This window comes from Anas platyrhynchos, chromosome 9 (assembly GCF_047663525.1).
Source record: "Anas platyrhynchos isolate ZD024472 breed Pekin duck chromosome 9, IASCAAS_PekinDuck_T2T, whole genome shotgun sequence".
Classification (NCBI taxonomy): domain Eukaryota; kingdom Metazoa; phylum Chordata; class Aves; order Anseriformes; family Anatidae; genus Anas; species Anas platyrhynchos.
This window is the reverse complement of record NC_092595.1, coordinates 20,081,547-20,100,512: the sequence shown is the minus strand read 5'-3', so window position 1 is coordinate 20,100,512 and position 18,966 is coordinate 20,081,547. Positions and strand designations below refer to the sequence as shown.

General features: G+C 39.3%; 1 protein-coding gene across 5 annotated transcripts in view; it reads right to left on the bottom strand.

The window, feature by feature from the left end:
• Window positions 1-18,966, bottom strand: part of PXYLP1 (2-phosphoxylose phosphatase 1) — a 54,943-nt gene that overhangs the window by 12,944 nt on the left and 23,033 nt on the right. For 4 of the 5 annotated variants that reach the window (XM_038183596.2, XM_027464133.3, XM_072042352.1 and 1 more), the window contains 2 exons: window positions 3,821-3,982; window positions 2,854-2,980 (listed from right to left, as the gene is read on the bottom strand). In XM_038183596.2, the coding sequence (XP_038039524.1) occupies window positions 2,854-2,980; window positions 3,821-3,982 (289 nt within the window). Of the gene's footprint in view, window positions 1-2,853; window positions 2,981-3,820; window positions 3,983-9,292; window positions 9,434-18,966 lie in introns of those variants that run through there. The other variant, XM_038183594.2, reaches the window with a different exon arrangement.

Here is an 18,966-nt window from a genome sequence, read left to right as displayed (position 1 = left end):
CTTCATAAATTAGTAACAGCCAGGGCCATCTATACTGCTGGCCTCCACACATCCTGAGGCTGTGCCCTCTTAACTGCATTACTTGGCCACTCTTGTTGGCAGTGGCAGAAGCTACACTACTGCCTTGCCCTTTTGTGGATAGTTGTCCTGATTGCATGGCTTTCACGCTGTTGTATTCCTTGCCTGAAACTGCAGAAATACCTATAAAAGGTTTTCTAACAAAAACAAAACCGAGGTCTCATGTGGCACTGTAATACTGAGAAACACCGCAACTCATCCAACGTTGTCATATCTCTGCAATAAAGATTTCTCACACACATTCTAACATGACAGATACTGAGTAAGATCAGAGGATCAGAGCCTTTAAGAACTCTAGAAGGAACCTGGATCATACCACTTAACTTTGTGCTTTATTATGAAAATAATCTCACCCCTCAGAGGCAGATCATTAAAAATGTTACCACAGCTATTAACAAATTGTTCATTTTCCATCTTGTTAAATAAATTAGTTGGGCACACGACTCTATGGCTGAGATGTCTGTCTGCAAACTTGGTGTGGCATGCTGCATCTCAGGCAGGCAGCGAGCTTGCGGCGGGTGCAGAGCACTGCTGGGGTTGGGCACCTCTCAGAACAATTCAAACTTCTCTTGGAGGATGTTTGAGAATGCCAATTCTTGACAGAACAAATATTTGGTGGAAGTTTAAGTATGAATAAAGAAGAAGAGTCAACATAAAAGTAGGTGAAAGGTCTTTAAAAAAATGAACTACATTACAAGTGACTTGGGTCTTTATACATGTAAAACTTTTTCAATAACAGTAAAAAAAAACCTTTATATTTGTGTTCATGACAGGCACTGGAAAAGTACTATCTTTTCTAAAGACTTTGATACTTGCTTTAAGCAGTAGCTAATATGAGTACATATATACACTAAAAATAACAAAATTAGAAGCTATTTTTATCTTCTCAATTCCAGTGCCATGTTTGCTATAAAAAGCAGATTTCTCCTGTCTACTTTTCCATGCCATTTTAGTCTTAAGAAGTATTTATTTGTATATATTATATACAGAAGTGTGTATTTATGGAATATTGTATAAGACTAAGAACAAACATAAAACATGTAAGATTTTTTATTTAAAAGCACAGCTCTTCAATAGAGGCTTAATTTCACTAACAGAATGGAGAAAGGAGTATTACAGTTCAGGTGCTACTGAAACTTTGCATCTGTGTATGTGCACACACAGGTTAAAACTGCTCAGCTTTCAAGCTTTTGTAGGGTCACCCCCCAGCCACAACAGTAGCTTGGTCAGCAATATGGCTATTTCTCAATTAAATGTGCCAGAATAACATTACAACACTGACAACTGAAGACAGCACTGCAACCTTGCAAATTTCAGGATCTCTATTCACAAAGGCAATTTCTTTTATCTTTACCTTTTTAAAGATAAAATCACAAGCGCTCTCGATGATAGGAGGCTACTGAAATTCTAAGGAAAATGGCCCATTAATTTATCAAGACAAGAAGTACGTATTTGATATATCTAATACTCAGAAAAGCACTTTCAGCGTGCCATTACATTTTCAGCTTGACAGAGCAAAGCTACTTCTGAATAATTCTACAAAAGAAAAGCAAGAACATCATCTCTCTTTAAAGAAAGAGATTCCATGCTTTTCTGGGAAAAAGAGGTATTTATGGTAATATCAGCACTGCTTTGTATAGCAGTAGATCAGGAGGCCCACTATGCTCTCTCCCTTAGCAGTGCATGCAGGTACACAAATTGAATGCAACCCCCAGTCACGGAAAGCTGCACACCTGATGCTGTTGAGTGGGCAGCAGTATAAAGTTGCCAAGAGATTTTATTAATGTCTGATAGTTTTTCTTGATGTTTTTCCTTCAACTGTAAACATTCAGTAGGTTCACTGGATAGTCCTCTATTGGGACAAAAATAATGAAAATACCACATATCCTACTTAAAAAGAGAAAAACACATGTAATCAAGCAAGCTAGGATGATTTAAGCTCCCAGTCTTGGTCCTGTTGATTTCTACTGCTCTGCACTATGCTTCATTTTTACCAATGAAAAGCTCTAAACAAGAGAGAGGTTCTTCTAGAAGCAGCTCAAACTGATTCAGGTATCAAGACAAGCATCAGCAAACTACAAAGACATGATGTTGGACAGAAGCATGATACACTGAAACAGAAAGGTAAGTGACATTTTAATGACAAACAAGTATCAGATGTGTGACAGTGTGAGAATGTTAGCTACAGTACACCTGCAGTTTTCAAGTAGCAAGCAGTTTACTTTGTTTAACTTGCATTTTTATCATTAAATTTTTGTTTCACACTTCCCTAGGGGAAAGTTTGAGACAAATCATTAATTTAAGAGGAAACTCTGAAAACCTATATTTATATTATTTTTTCTTTTACTTATTAGAAAACACAAATATCAATTTTCCTGTGGTAGTGACCCAGACATTTTTGTGTTCACACAAAAGGAGACATGTATAGCTGAAATGGAAGAGATATTTTCAAACAATGCAATAACATTTTGGAAGTGTCTAGAAGCTTATCTAAGAAGAATGGTAACCTAAATAATTAAGTAGCTTTGGCTTTTTAATAGAAATTTATGGAATTTATTCTGATCAGACCTGGTAATAATTAACAGTTCCTGTTTCAGAGAAGTACCGTACACCAGTCACACAACTTCCCTCCCTGTGCCAACTTTCATCCACCACAATACACAAACATCAGAAGCCACACCATGCTTTAAGCTGCAGAAATTTTTTCTTGGAGATGAACAAAATAATTATCAAGCAAACCATGCATTAAGTAATGGTATAAGCCAGAAATTTTACCTGCTAGGCTGCAATGTACAGTCAATATCTGGTCTTTTTGTCTTGGGAATGGCATATAGTGGATACCTATCTCCATGTCGAATCAACACTTGAACTGATACTAGTTTAAAATAATGAGGTGCATGACCTGAAGCACAAAAAAATAATAATATATATATATATATATATATATAAGAAAAAAGGTAGGTATAATTAATGTTACAATGAACAAAAAAACCCAGAAGGGATGATGAGTTCTTGTCACAGGAAAAATTATACAAGACTTAGGTACTCAGCACATTCTCCATACTACATCCAAAGTCCCAAAGCCATACAAGAAATTATTCAAGCACTGGTCTCAGCCAACACAGTAAGGCTACTCCACTTCTATGATGCCTCTTTCCAGACCCTTAATTGTAATGATGCATTTTGCAGCACACTTAATTTGTAGCTTTTTGATATATTAGTTTGTGATTTTATGTTAGTGGGCTATGCACATGAGGGAACTCGTGCTGCAACCACCATAAAGTAAAGAACACAAATGTGCCTTCAAGGTGACTATGTCTAATGGTTTGGAGTTCCAACATGAATACATTCTTTTTGTTTGTTTGGGATTTTTGGTTGGTTTTGTCTTTTTTTTTTTTTTGAATTTTAAGTTAATTGTTTTTCAGACAACAATAATAAAATTTGCAGTGCAGCTCACATGTAATAAACATTATTAGTTCAAACATTAAATACCTCTGTCACTGCTACCCCTTCCAATTTTCCAATTTTAGAATTCCAGTTGACCATTGACTGGAAACAGAAGCCACTTCCAAAAATCAAGTTATCAAAGGGGATATTAAAAAAAGGACAGTGCATTTTGAATGTGTTAGCATAATTCATTGACCAGCTGGCATTTGCTGTAATTTGTTTCAACCACTGAAGAACTGCTGATGCACAAAGTCATCATTTCCACTAAATTATCATTTGCACGCAGAAAGCTTACCTTCCATGCTGCGTTCAGCAATGGTAGGAATATTGCAGTAAACACGAGCTTCGTAAACAGGATCTATTGCAGGAGGTTCAGTTAGCAAGTCAGGCATTATTCTTTTTCGGCTCTTAGGATTCAACCCATCTTCCTTGATAGGGTTGACAGGGATTAAATGTACTGAAAGACACAAAACATGCACAATTTACCCTTAAGGACATATAGAACTATGCCTTTAAAAAAACAAACAAAAGAGTAATTATGCACAATGCCTATGGTTTCCATGAAAGGATTCCACCCTAAAATATAGATTTTTTGTTTTGAAATTTTCATGTTTTTACATAATCAAGAAGGCAACCCCAGAGAGCTCTTTACCAGCTTCGATCTTGGTTAAGACCACAGAAATCTATCTGGCTGCAGAAAAACTCCACCTTTTGCACTCATGAAGATGCTTTTTTAGTCAGTCTCTCACTAAGCACTAGGAGAATGACAGAAAGAAAAGTACCATAACAGACACATAATTTTCACTTAAAAACTGATTTGAAGGACATCAAGCAAAAGACACAGCACAGTTATGATGATGATATTGCAAACCACCTGGAAAACAAAGTAATGGAAATTCTATGACTATGAGATCAAAGGGACTAGATTGCCTACCATTTTCTCTACCGATTCCTCCCACTCATTTGGCTACCCTTGCCAGTCTTAAGTAGCCTGACTTATCTAAAGAAATGTATTTATTAAAATGCAACTGAAACTACCATAACAAATGTCATTAGAAAGAAACACAGTTAATGCTCAGACAAAGCAGGGAAATTAACAGCAACATCACTGCTACCATACAGACATGCTTCTATAACATCTGAACATAAATTTGGAGTTTTATTGACAAAGCCTCTTTAGCTTGTTCTGATGTGAAAGCATTAGTTAATTTACAAGCCTTTCAAAATTATACTTGTAATAATGAGCATGCCCCTGCCCTCCCCACACACACACCTTTTTTTCTGCCCTTTTACTACCACCATTTTCTGCTATTTGAACAAGGATAGATTTATAGGTGAGAATGAGGAGGGTATTTTTTATTGTTTTTTTACCACTATTCATCTTCTTTGGAGAGAGGAAAAATAAATAAAGGAAAGAAAGAAAATTTGAGAGAACAGATTTCAAAGCAGAATTTCACTAATTCTTCTGGCTCAGTTTCTCAGTTGCATCTTGACTCCCAGTCCTTATTCTAGAGGTGAATTTGTTCTACGGTGGAGTTGTGTGCACAAAGAAAACCAAAGACAGCAGTAAACTGAAATGAAATACATACAAATTTAAGAGCACGTAGCTGTTAATATAACACAGACTCTTCATTCTTATACTACAGTATGCTAGTTTAATGTGATTACTCTTTGCCTGCCAAAACCAGAATTCAAGCATTTTTCCATACCCTTGCTAGTGTTGTTGACATGGCTAATACCCACAAGCACAGTGACTTCAAACTTTTCCTTCAGCTGCTCCACATTTTGCATATAATTGCCTACAGGACTGTGCTTGGCAAGAATATTAAGCTGCAGTTTTGACTTTGGACATTGAGCAGTAGGGCTCAGCTGTCATTCCAACATTCATTTATTTATCAGATTCATTTTTTTTTTAGGTTCTCCCACACTAAGACTGGTGTAAATTATTGCAAGTCATTGCAAACCACCGCTGAAAGAAACTCTAGTAGCAACACAGAACCTTGGCAATAGCCATTAGAGGTCGATGACTATGGCTTGAAGGGTGCTTGAAGCAAATTTATAAATCCCAACCCTAAGAATGCGCTACAGCAGCTGCTGGCCTCTGCAAATAGACAGCATTACAATACATTGCCTAAAGAGTATAAATGGGGAATTACAGCAGTTATGTTGTATTGGTCAAGTTTCCTAGCCAGAAAAGGTTATAAGCAAGAACTTCCAGCTTTGTGTTAACAATTTTCTCAATAGCAACCCACAACATTGCTACTCCTCACTTAATGTCACAAAAACATAGAGCTGGCTTTAGCGCCAAGCTAGCTTTAGCTGGCTTTGACTCAAGATTGTTTTAGAAGACAGAAAACAACATACCCAAAAGCAACAGCTTGGAACTCTAGGGCTAAAATTTAGTTTGGAGATTTAAAAGCAGAATAACGAACTTAATTTTTGATCAAAGACAAATACAAGTACCAGAGCAGACCACATTTTTGCATTGAAACTATTAACTGCAGCACAGACGTACATATTTTCTTATTAGGATCAACTGCCTAGGATTGATGCCACAGAATACTTTATTCACAGATAGCAAGTCTCATTTCTAATCAACCTAGTCAAAGAAATACTTTAACACTGCCAGACAAATTTAAGAACAAGCACAGAAAATAAACAACTCAAAACGTTAAAAGTGCACATTCAAAATAGCACCTACACAAATATCACGACACATTTTTAGTTCACAAAACCACTGACAAAACATCCTAAAAGGACACTCTGAAATCAAACCAGACATTTGTGGTGCAACATTAACACTAGCTTGTGGACTGGAAACAGTCTTAGAGATTAGGAGTAACAATAGTTGTGTAATTAGTCAGAAAAAAAAAAAGGTACCTACCCCTAAATTTCTAAATGCTGCTACTGACTACATTTATTAATTACTTCATAATATGTGGTAAATATTGCCCTTATTTCTTAGAGAATAAGCTTGGATTATACCAGGGACACAAGATTTGCAACCCCAAGTACCACCACTCAGTCCACTTCCAAGTACCTGACACAGGGTCTGGGCCAAAGGAGTTCCTAACTCTGAACCTACCTGTGGCACAACCATGTGGTCTTCCTTTCTGAACATGCTTGACTTCAATGATTCAAATTATTTACAGGTTTCTCAAATAAAATTATCAATGGCCTAAAAGCTCCAGACACCTAAACAAGCACTTCCATCACATGTAGTATTTACTTTCAATGGATGTGGAATAACATATAATGGAAGAAATCATCCAAACTATCTGCAAATACCTGGGTCTTCTATTTAGCTGTTAAATTTAACAATGTTAAACACAAAAAAAAATCTCAAAATCTGGGCACCAGTCTAAGCAATCCACTGGAAATCTCCACCAAATGTATCCATATAAAAATGACTATTATTTCAGAAGGCAGGAAAAAAAAAAAACAAGACCAAGGAGATGAATTCTGATCGGAAAGCTGCTTTCTGTTGGCTCAGTTTCGACATGGTGACCCCAAAGAGCCCACCTGGCAAGATTGTTCCTCATTTCACCTTGTTAAATTAGCTCCTCACAAGCTCTAACAATCCTGTAGTTTCAGTGCTTTGGAAGGAGGGCCCCAAGTAACAGAGCCCCAGTTTGTACTTCTGCTTGTTCCAGATAACGACAGAGGTATTGCTGCTATCCTGGCAGCTAACATCTCAGATCCATCTTGTTTTCTCACCTTTCACTATTCCCTGGACACTGTTAGTATCTTTCATATTTATGATGTCTTCTCCTTTCTCCCTCCCTTTTTGTTTCAGGTCCTTGGGCTTTGTGCTCCCTTGTTGTCTTCGTTTATCTCCTAGCTGCCAAATTCTTCTTTGCACACCTGTCTCCAGCTTCTATTGCACTGGAAGCTCGGTTTGTGCTCTTGTTCTGGTAGCCCTTACACCACATGGAGCAGCTATGTAAAGCTCCTGGAAGACCAGATGGCCTCCCCTGTATCCCAGTATCTCCTTACTGACAGCTCCTCTGCCCTGTCAGTCCCACCTCTGTCTCCCCAGTGGGGTGGGGGCCCTGGTCCCTGCCTAACCAACATATTACACACCTCCAGGTAACACTGCACTGACGCAGCTCAGGGCAGGAAAAAAATGCCACTCCTATGGAGCTGAAATTCATTTATTTTTTTCCAAGCTCTGTTCTTTCAGCTGTAAATCATTATAAGATCAGTATTCAATTACGTAGCTTTACACGACTTTTTATTACTTAGCACTAGTTTATATGACTTGTTCTGTTAGCTCAACGTGCACTTGCTCAAAACAGAAGTCTGCTGATGTATCTATAATCATACTTAAATCTTTGATTAAGGGAGCTTTTGAACAAGATCTTTACACTGCTCTGCCTTTCAAAACTCATGTTTTACTATAACAGGAATGCAACAATGTAAAACAGAGATTAAACAGATGATTTTGATCTATGTGCATTTCCCACACCCAGGGCAGTTAATGAAATACATCTGAAACATATCCAATCAGCTATCTGGAAGCTTTGCCAATGCTGAAGCTATAAAGAACACGTACATATTTTTATAGAGGTAGTTCGACAACAAGAAAATATATTTTACTACCCAATAAGCTTTTTAAAAAAGACTAAAGATAAAAAAGTTAAAAAAAAAATAAAAATAAAGAAGCCACACAAAAACTACTTCAGAACATTACATCTGAAAAAGCTGTATCTAGGAGAAAAAGCCAAAAGGCTTGCAGAAACAATAAAAAAGACCTCAGTGTAATTCTGATTGGCGTACCAAGTTAAAATTGTTTAAAACATGAAATAAACACATCGACTGTTACCAGACACAAGTAAGGCTTGACAGAACAAACTGCAAATGGAGTCCTGTCAGAGACAGACGGGCACTGCTCACCCGGCAGAATAGCTCCATACTGCTGCAGAACCTCTCCTTCAGGAATCTGTACGTCTCCAAGTTCAAATACAGTTTTCTTTCTTAAAGTTAAAATTAAGAGGAAATAAAATCTAAACTTTGATATGAAGCCAATGGAGCAACCAGTCTTTTAAGTAAGTCTGTCTTCATTTTCCTCTCTCCTGATTTATTAAGAATGCACAGTTTAATTAAACAGAAAATGTCCAGTAATTTATTTATAAAATCAGTTACCCTACAGAGCCTGAAAATGAAAATAAAATTTTAAACAAAGTTAACTGTTTGACTAAGAAATGTATTCATGAACAAAACCAATAGCGTCGAAAAATTACAACATATGGTTTTATTTTCAATGTACATTAAGTATGACCTATTTTAAAAGTAAGCAGCTAATTTGTCTATTTCCAGACACCCAATTTCTGAATGCCAGAATATACATCAAAAAATGCAAATATTGGAAAAGTTGTTGCTAAACAACTAAGAGAATCATTCAAAGGTAATTTCAGTACAATGAGCAGAACAACCCCTGTGTAGCAGCTAGTCCCCTGTGGAAGAACGTCAAGTTTATCAAATCAACTATTGTATTCAGAGGACCAAGCAGGGAGCCAGTCTGATGTGAATTAGGGATACAGAGCTGACATGAATTTGATAGAATTTAGTACAGCAGAAAAACACACAAACCAAAGCACAATTCACATAGAAGAAACACCAAATTAAACGCTAAATCACTCCAGTACCAGCTTCTCTCCCTCCTGCAGTCCCAATTTCAGTTTGAAAGGCACAAAAGGTATCACCACTGTTTATCCAGAACAAATTCATCCATGAAAAAGAAGAAAAAAATCACTTTAACATTTACCTAATATCAGAAAGATAGGGAATAAAATCATTCTCCACTTCTGTTTTCCTTTATAACTCCAAGCCGTCTGAGAAGCAGCACCACAAGCAGCCATCTTAGCCTCAAGTTTTCCCTGACTAAACAGGGACCTGGAGTTTTCATCTGTTTTAAGACAGAAGGCTCTTTCAGGTCCATGCAAACATACTATTTAAAACAGTCACGTGAAAATGAAGCCACGCGGCAGAAATGCAAGAACTACCCACTGTAGGTAACCTTATGCTAACGGGTAAGGAAAAGCAAATGTGCATGACAGGGAATACAAAACATTATTTATTCCTCTTCTACCTTCCCCTCCCCTCCCCATTCTGCTCCTACCAGGGCACCAGCAAGGCCCAGCAGAGAGGAGAACGAACACGCTCCAGCTCCTGGGATTCTGGTGATGGACAGAGACGTTTCTTTCAGCTGCAGTAAAGAACAACCAGAAAAGGTAGGAATGCTCCAAAACAAGTGAGATGGGGAGAAAAGGAGGTGAAGATGTGTACAGTGACAAAAATCATCTGGCAAAATGGCTTAGATGCTCATGGGCAAGGCACGCAGCGGACTCCTGCCTGAGCTGCCCCCTGGGGCTGGGTCCTGCCACCTGCCCTCATGCCTGAGGAGCACATCCCCAGGGCCACTTGCAGAGGTTTCGGCTACAAGCACGTCTGAACATCAATGAAGTTCAAACACACCTGCGTGACACACCACCCACACATCTCATTTCATCCCTTGGCACAGTCAATACAGGTTTTGCACCTCTCTGTTGTAAGATCTGCGTTAACAGTCAGCGCCTTGATCCACAGGGCACAAACACCGAGGTGCTGCATTTGAATGGCTAATCACACAAACTAAAACGGCTTCTTAGCCACACAGTGGTCATACTATCAAGTACTATTAAGAAAAAGAAGCATAAATATCTCTAAAAAGGCTTGTTAAGCCTGTGAACACACAGCCTAGAAGCAGAAAATAGCATATATTATCTGCCCTCCTCTGAAGAGCCAGTCCTCAGTATCTGCCCATTAACCATCCCCATCTGAACCTTTTTACTTCCTACATCTCCGCTTCCTCCAGCAGTTACCCTCTCATTTTCTGTTTCTGCTGCCTTCTGCCTGCTCTGAGCAGAGGGCCCCTGAAGCACAGATGTTTTCTCTGCAGAAAGCCCCCTATGAAAGCGCTGCCCTTTCTATCATCGCGTGGGCTCCGAGCTTCAAGGCTTCCTTCCCACAGTGCTGCTAATGTCTCTGCGCACCCCTCCAAAGCAAAAAGAGGGAAGGGAGCTATGGGGGAGGTGGGGAGCAGGAAGAAGAACAGCAGGGGAGGTGGGGAGAAATCTAAATTCATCCTAGAGCAGCAACAACAAGAAGCTCTTCTGTGACAAATTCCTAACAAGCTAAAGGAGGTTACCTGGAGTGTAATTTATCCCCAATAATTCCACCTAGCAATAGGATATTTTTCAATGTCACACAGGCACAGCTTTCAGATTGCAAGAGTAGCTGGGTAGCAGAGATAAGCACTTCCCTTCTAATACACTGAAAAAGGCCATGAAAACAAAAAGGTCTGGAAGTAGATGTACAAACCCCCCAACCTTACCACAGATGCAGGCAGGAATTTCTAACCTCATGGTATTCACAGAACAGTCAAATGGGAGCAAACAGCCAACACAGACAACAGATCTTTTCTTCCAAGTTTCCAAGAATTTGCAAACATTCAGCACTAGTGGAGAGTTAATTTTGGACTGAGATGTGCTCAGACACATACACCTACTTGACATACATTCAGTTTCTGGATTGCTGCTGCTCTTCCTCCTTCTGTAAGAGAGATCACGGTAATTTAGGCGATTTTCATGCAGTCTGTTGATTTACAGCACAACCTTATTGCCAGCAACCTACATTTCATGTTCAAAGAAAGACTATGTCAAAAATATTCAGAAAAAGTATTTAGAAGTGCAGCAACCAAGTAGTAGCTACTGAGGTATCATTGAATAAACATTCTTTTCAAGTCAGTGCCTCTAATCAAAAGTGCTGAAAAAATCTTTGCTATGGCAACCTTAAACACATGCATTTCGTTCTGCAGAACACAGATTTCTGCAATAGCCTTCACTACACCATATTTTGACCTACTAAAATAGTTCTATTGATCCAATCAGGTAAACACACACATACCCCTTCCTACAGGGAAGCATCAATTTTTGGTTTTGAAGGCAATGAGGAATGCTACAGCATACTTGTGAAAGAGAAATATATTCTCATTTCTTACATATAATTATTAACCTCACAAACTCTGCCCCCTTTGCCCCCCAAATTTTGATGCACTGGTTCTTGTAAATATCTGCATTACCTGAATGAGTATTGGAAATGCATTGCTTTATTGGAAATGCATTGCTTTCTAAAATCCTGTTTTCTACTGCTGCGTTGGAATTTCCTCATGCTCCTCAAACTGCATCTTCTGTTTCCAAGTGACTACATAGAAGTTCCCCTTTTTCTTCCCAAGTTATTACTTATGATTTAATAAAGACAAGGTGGATGTCCCTTTTCCTTTGCTCTTGCAGGCCCAGACACCACAGAGCCAGAGGCAGCCGCTCGCTCCCTGCTCTCTCCTCACCTGCAGAGCTCAGCCATGGCCAGACAATACCACCAACACTTCTTGGTTTCCCTCCTCCACTTTCTCAGACATCCCATGTAACTTGAAGAATACCACCTGTTGAAGGCTGAGAGGAACATATCCATTGGAAACATTAAATCTAACAAAATGTTACTTAAAGGTGTTTTTATCCTTTGTATTTCATGGTTCCTTCAGCTTTGATTATTATTTTTTTTCAGTAACTTGTCTAGGTAATTTTCTCCTTAGAGACCTAAACCACTTTTAATTACCTAAGTAAATAAAAAAGCTGCTTTTGTTTTTAAAGCAGAGGAAAGATCACTTTTCAGAAGCATCCTGCATATCAGACGCTTACTCAGAGGAAATGGACACTTAGCAGGGCTGCTGGGCTACAGGAGAAAAAACAAAACTACTAAAAACTTCACCAAAATCTCCCACCATGCATAAGCTCAAACATAAGGTAAGCTAAATTTCAGCTGAACGCAATGGCAATCTACACACATGCCCCAGTACTAGCTTTCACAACTCAGCCTCATCTCTTTCCCCTATAACAGCACTAATATGATTGTGGCTACAACTTGTATCTTTGCTAATCACGATTTACATAATTTTGCTGCATGCAATGGAACTGAGAGCTTATTTTTCAGTCTAATTCTAGAAGAGTTTTCAGCCTCCTTGGTTTTCAGATCCCTCAAGTTTTCCACTGGAGGTGCAAATCTCCACATGGACAATTTATAACTACTGTAAATTGGCTGTTTTCTTAGCTGCTTTTCAGAGACTTGCTCAGAAATAGTCCGAATTACCTGTTTCTTTCCAGGAATGGGTCAAAACCTATTTATCAGCCTATTTTCTGGATCACAGGTTAGGAACTTCCTTAAAGCTTTTCCTCGTGTCTCAAGACAATTGCCAAAAATCAGCCTTCTGCCCATCATCAGGCAGACACTGACTCTGGGCCTTATTCCTCTTTAGACTCGGTGGAAAAGGCCGGAGTGCCTTGTCCACATATTCATGATCAAAACAAAACAGCTACACACAACCAGTATACGTGGCAGCTTTACCAGCCTGAAACAACTCACTCCAGTATTGTTGATGAGACATTTCTTATTTCTACCCACATTAGCTGCATGTTTTGCTGATTTTTCACACAGGGTCCCTATCTGACTTGCACAAAGAAAATAAATATGCTAAGAAAATCAATCTTGCACCAAAACAAAACATGGCAGACCTACTAGTGTTATGTTTTTGAGGCCAAATTCAATCAGACATTAAATTTCACAATGGGCGCTTGCGTTTTTATTCAGTCCAGATGGGGTTCTGAAAAGAGCTTTACAGTTTCAGTTCCCCCCACCCCAATTTGTTTCTCAATTGACAATTCAGGAGGGCATATGGCATTGCTTAAACAGCATCCAGGATTTTCAGCTTGACAGCAGTAACGCAGCCCTGCTGACTGCAAGCTCCAGCCTTTTCAAATTCCAGAGACGACAGTCATTTTCCACTGCTCCTACCAAAGTGAAAACCTACCCTGTATATTTTATTTTCCTACTATGCTGAAACACTGAAGTTTTTAACATGGAAAAGATTTATATTTCCATCAATTACTTGCCCTCTTTTCTTGTATGTGTGTGTGTATATATATATATATAAGTATATATATATATATATATATGCGCATAATGAAGCTTCTCCTTGCAAACTTCTCACTAATTACCTCACTGCTTGGCTTCCCAGTCCAATTGAAGGAGAGTGGGAGGAGGTTCCTGCTAGACATCTAGACAGATTTCCTGCCCTTTAAACATTTCACTCAAGTCAGATACTGCTCACACTCCAGGTTATTTAGTGACAAGATAAAAAAAGCCCGACCACTGCTTATGATTAAACTGTTCTGTTCATCCCCAGCACACCAGGGGCTTGCTCAGGACACACATGAGAAGCGTTGCATAAACACGATGCTAAAATGAAGTCATTCCTACCAACACATCTGCATAGCTGCCGTGTCTCACCAGGCTGAGATCACTTGATAAAATCCATGTCCTGAAGACTACCGGTTAAGTAAACAAAGGCTAAAGAGGTTTTATGCTGAAAGCATGGCTTTATAAATACAGCGGATGCAGCCATTATTACTTATCTGAAAAGATTCATGAGCACACCGATAAGATGTTAAGCTCTGTCCTGCTTCTGTCTACAGAACCCAGCAACTGGTAAATTAACTAATCTAGTTGAATTATCCTGGAACAGATTTTCAAAACAGCTTCTATCAGCTGTATTCAGATTGTTATCAGCTGTTCCCATTTCCATACTATTGTCTCAAAATAAAGGTCAACATGAAAAGGTAGCTCCAGGACACAAAACGCTGAACACTGCCGTAATTCGCCTGTGGGTGGTGACCTTTATTTCAAGTTAAAGACACTCGTTTCTTTTTCTCCTGTATATTTAATGGATCTGACAAAAACTGGAGCAGGAAGCTGTGCAGTACTGATTACATAATGACTGAAGGAAAAAAAAATGCTTGGCAGATTCTGCATGAGAACTGTGCACAGAGGCCAACTACACAAAGTATTCAGCACAACAGAAGAAAATATGTATTTTCTCAAGAACATGGACTGCAAATCCTCTGTCTTCAGCATTCTTTTCATCTACAGCAGCTGAAAATTACACAAAATGTGGCCCATACAGAAGAGTTCATGTCAGTTCAGCAGCTGCTCCTGTTCTACCTGCAGTACATTGCTAATGCTCTACAATTTTGGCAGGGTCTCTCTGCTGTTGAAACATGCATACCCTCTGGCTTATTCTCTAAGGAATTTGCTAACTCTTGCTACTAAGCTCACATTCTTCAAATGGATAAGAACTGGAAGTGTGCAGTATTGCTTATCATCCTAGATAAAGTGCTTTTCCCCTCCCTTTGAAGACCAAGCAATAGGAGCACAGAGCAATTTACAGCTTCAAGAGCAGGTGGCTGCCTCGTTTCCTTAGCACCCTCCTTAAATGCCATCCCAAAATCTCAGAATGACTTCTTGAGTCAACTTTTATTCTTTTATTAAAGCATACACTAGAACATTTAGATACTGAAAGAGAAAAGCAAAAATATGTAGGCAAAACAAACCAACAGAAATAAAAGGGCTCAGAAGCACAGCTTTGCCTGCCCACTACGCCCTTACAAGCATCGCTCCCTCAGTTTCAGACAGCACATCAGCAGCTGTTGTGGCTGCGGCAAGTTCTGTCCATCAGCTCCCCAGGCCAAGCATTTTGTCACCTCCCAACAGAGCTGCTTGCTGCGGTTCTCAGCAGCATCTCCATTTCTTCACACCTGCGGCAGTTACAGTAATCTCCCTTTCTCCCAAAGGACTACCACCCGAAAGTCAAGATAAAACAGAAAGCCTACAGTTCAGCCACAGCCTTTGCAAAGGCGCAGGATGCAAACTGTTTAATATGTTAATGTCATCAGTCAAACACAATCCACAGACATCTGGTGCTTCCCTTCATTGGTGTCCTTCAAAGACACAGAGCCTTACAAATTCAAATCAATATTTTAACTACCGCATTAAATTAGCACCTTTCTGTTTCACATCTAATCCCAACTGTTTTCTGTCCACGAGGCGACCTGCTCGAGGAAGTGATCTCAACACCATATGCCACTGCAGATCCACGCCAAGCCAGCTCACTTGCTTGTCCAGAGAGCTGCCACAGCCTGGATAGCAGGAAACCCCACCACAGCATATTTAACGCAGTAGTGCCTGATAGATTTTTGTGCTGGGGAACCTTGTAATGAAAGACACAGTCATCAGTCTTAGCAACTCGGAACAGCTCCCTCTGGAACAGAATTATCGATGTCTGTAGCTGTAAACCAGGTTGGAGGAAGCTGGTGAATCATATTTCTTGTCTTCATCCAGTATTAATGTGCACAGTTGGTAAACCCAAATTACACCACGGACCTAGGGCTTCCAGCTCTTTTAATCCAACCATCTCCCAAAAATCATAAAGGGAGATCACTTCTATTTTCCAAGATTTCGTATTTCCCTGCAGCAAGTCCACAAAAGCCTCAGCCTCGTAAACCCCCCACCTCATTAGCAAGCAAACCACAATGCTATTTAGTATGTGTAAGCACTGCTCTTCTCCCAGAGAGCTTCAAAACCTTACAAGGGAAGTAACTTTGGGAACAGAAATTACATGCTTCTCAAAAATCTTCATGGTCAAGTGACGAGACACTTTGGATCAAAAAAGCCACTCTATCATTCAAAAATGAAAGCCCGGCAAAAACAGAGATTAAAGGCCAAAACCACCAGCAGACAAATTGCAAGAAAATTAGGAGGACTAAGGACAAACATGAACAACTATCTGAAGAACATTAACAACTGAAGACTGTTAAGTGTATCTCAAACAAAGGGCAGCGAGCAGTTCCTGTATGAGGAATCTGCCCACAATTAATAGATACCATTTTAATAAAAGCTCTGATAAAAGCAAGTAAGAGGGCTAAATGCCACTGCAGATGATTTGATTGTGAACTCTCAGAAAACTGATCTCACATTGGAGTGGTCAGCAGAAATTAACAGAGGGCTTGTACTAAAACAAAGCAGTGTGACAAGGCTGTCATTACCTTAAGTGTAATATCACAGCTTAAGACACTCATGTTTTGCTTTGATCACATCATCTTTGTAAAACACGATAAAAACAAATGTACAAAGGAAGACAGCATACAGCAAGGGAACGAACAGCTGACAAACTGTACCTGGAAAAGAAAAAGCCTTCAGGGATGAGAACCACTTTCCGTTGCCTATCCAGCAGAACAGAAAGGCTCACCAGGGATGGAAGAAGAGTGGCACAACCAGGTGCCGGCAGTCTCTGTGGTCCCCAGCTTGCCCACAGGCAAGAAAAGACCAAAGCTGCACAAAGCGCATCTCCCAGGCAGCCTGGAGCAGGCAGCGGCGTGGGGGTTGCATCCACGCAGCTGCCACCACACTGAAATCCGAAATCTTGAAAACACCGAGGCAGAGCTAGAATCCAAACTGCACAGAGGGGACCGTACTCTTATAAGAAGTAAGGGCTTATATAAGGCAGACTTCACCTACTTGAAGTAAACCTGAAACACCAAACCAAGTGTAAAGAATTTAACTGCTACAAACAGCAACAAAACTATCCCGCAGTATTTATCAGTAAGGCCCCACAACTCGGGATCGAAGACCATAAAAGAACGAAGAGCAGAGAACTGCACTGGCAAGTGAGTGTTTCCTTCAGTTGATCAGGGTAATGCTCCTGAAATTATAAACAACAAAGAAACAAGGTATTCATGCAAAAAAAAAAAATAATCAAAAAATCTATCTGATCTACTGCTACTAATATTTTAGGTTTTAATGGACCTCTGCAGGTCACCTGGTTCACTCAAAGTAGGGCTAAATCAAATCTGGCTGCTCAGGGCATTGCCCAGTGAAGTTCAGCTACAAACAGCTCAAAAGTTACCCGGTGAGCTAAAGCAGCCTGCCACTGGGAATGACAGCAGACAGACAGCCCTAAGGCCTGGTTATGAGTGAGCAACCTGTGAAGGAAAAAAGTTCTGATTTCTTCGCTGTCCCACATCTTAGTTCAAATTAGTCTTCATCAAACTGATATGAATTAAAATACAAATACCCTCATTGGAAAAAATATACAAGTCAGTTACAAACTACTGGCCTGTATAAACTGGATGAAAACTAAAAAAAAAAAAAAAAAAGTTTAAGAACAAGAAATGCACCCCATACGTATAAAAAAATAAAAAAACAGCCAGCAATTCTTACAGCACCACAGAAAATCTGAGCTACTTATTCTGTGTACTGCCTGAGCTACTTATTCTGTGTACTCCATCTCAGATTGTCTGCAACTGCAGTGATTCCCCAAACCCCCACCGAACTCAGAACAGACTAACACAATGCATACAACTCACAGACCTGTAAATCAATTACATACCCAAAGAGGTATGGCAAAGAAAACTGCGAGTCACCAGAAGAAAACACTGTGCAGTCATCCTCTCCCTGCTTTCCCCAAAGCCTACTACACCTCCACATAGAAGTGTACACGGGAAGGAGCTGTGCAGAGGGCTGCTTCAGCATTTGGTCTAAGACTTCAGTGGCAACAGAGCTTGCAGCATTTACACTGGCAAAACACCAATTTAAAAAAAAAAAAATGGAGCCCAGTTCACTTAAGAGTAAACCTATTGCCCTCCTATTATTAAAGTTCATTTTCCTTCGCTGTTTTATCATTCATGTGAAATTCAAATAATTGAGCACAGGAACATACATTTGAGATTGTCCTTAAACTTCCTTAATTTCATAGTAAAATTAAAAAAAAAAATGCAATGTTTACTAATTATTAAAATATTTAACAAATTTCAACACTTCTAAACTTTCTTGCAGATATTGGAACCATAATTCAAGTTAGATTTTGAGAAAAAAGATGCTAGATTTTATTATTTTCCAGTCTTATTTCCTTCCCTGTAGGATTTAACCCATTACCGTAGTAAGGTTTTGTAGAAGCCTAACTATTGACTTGCAGTTAGTTCTTGTGGAGTTTGGGCTTTATTTACAGGAGCCTTCAACCAAACACTCTAATGGCTCCTATTAATCTGTGTACATATGGCTCAACTAACTGTCATGGATGGAGCCAAAACATACATTTAATTAAGATTTATGAAGTTCCATAGCCTGCCAAGTAATTTCTACTGGTCAAATCCCATCTGAAGCAACTTAACCTCACCTATACTTAAAGCAGGTATTTTAAAATGATTTTTCTGTTTTTGTGGGAGAAAAATCAGACTGTCCCACAGTATCGTTCTGATGTATTCATTGTGTCTCATCCCCCTCCAAGTGAGATCTACTGCAAAATGCAAACATGCACCCTGATTCCCAAACAACACATTACAGAGCTTTTTAAGTATCACCAAAAAAGCAACTACACTTCATTTAAATCTCCAGTTACAACATAAAAACTATCTTTAACAAAAAAAAACAACAACATGTTTATGAGTAAATTTCTTCATCCACTACTAAAACGTACACAGCCTTGGATATATCATTTGTGCGTTGTTTTTCCCT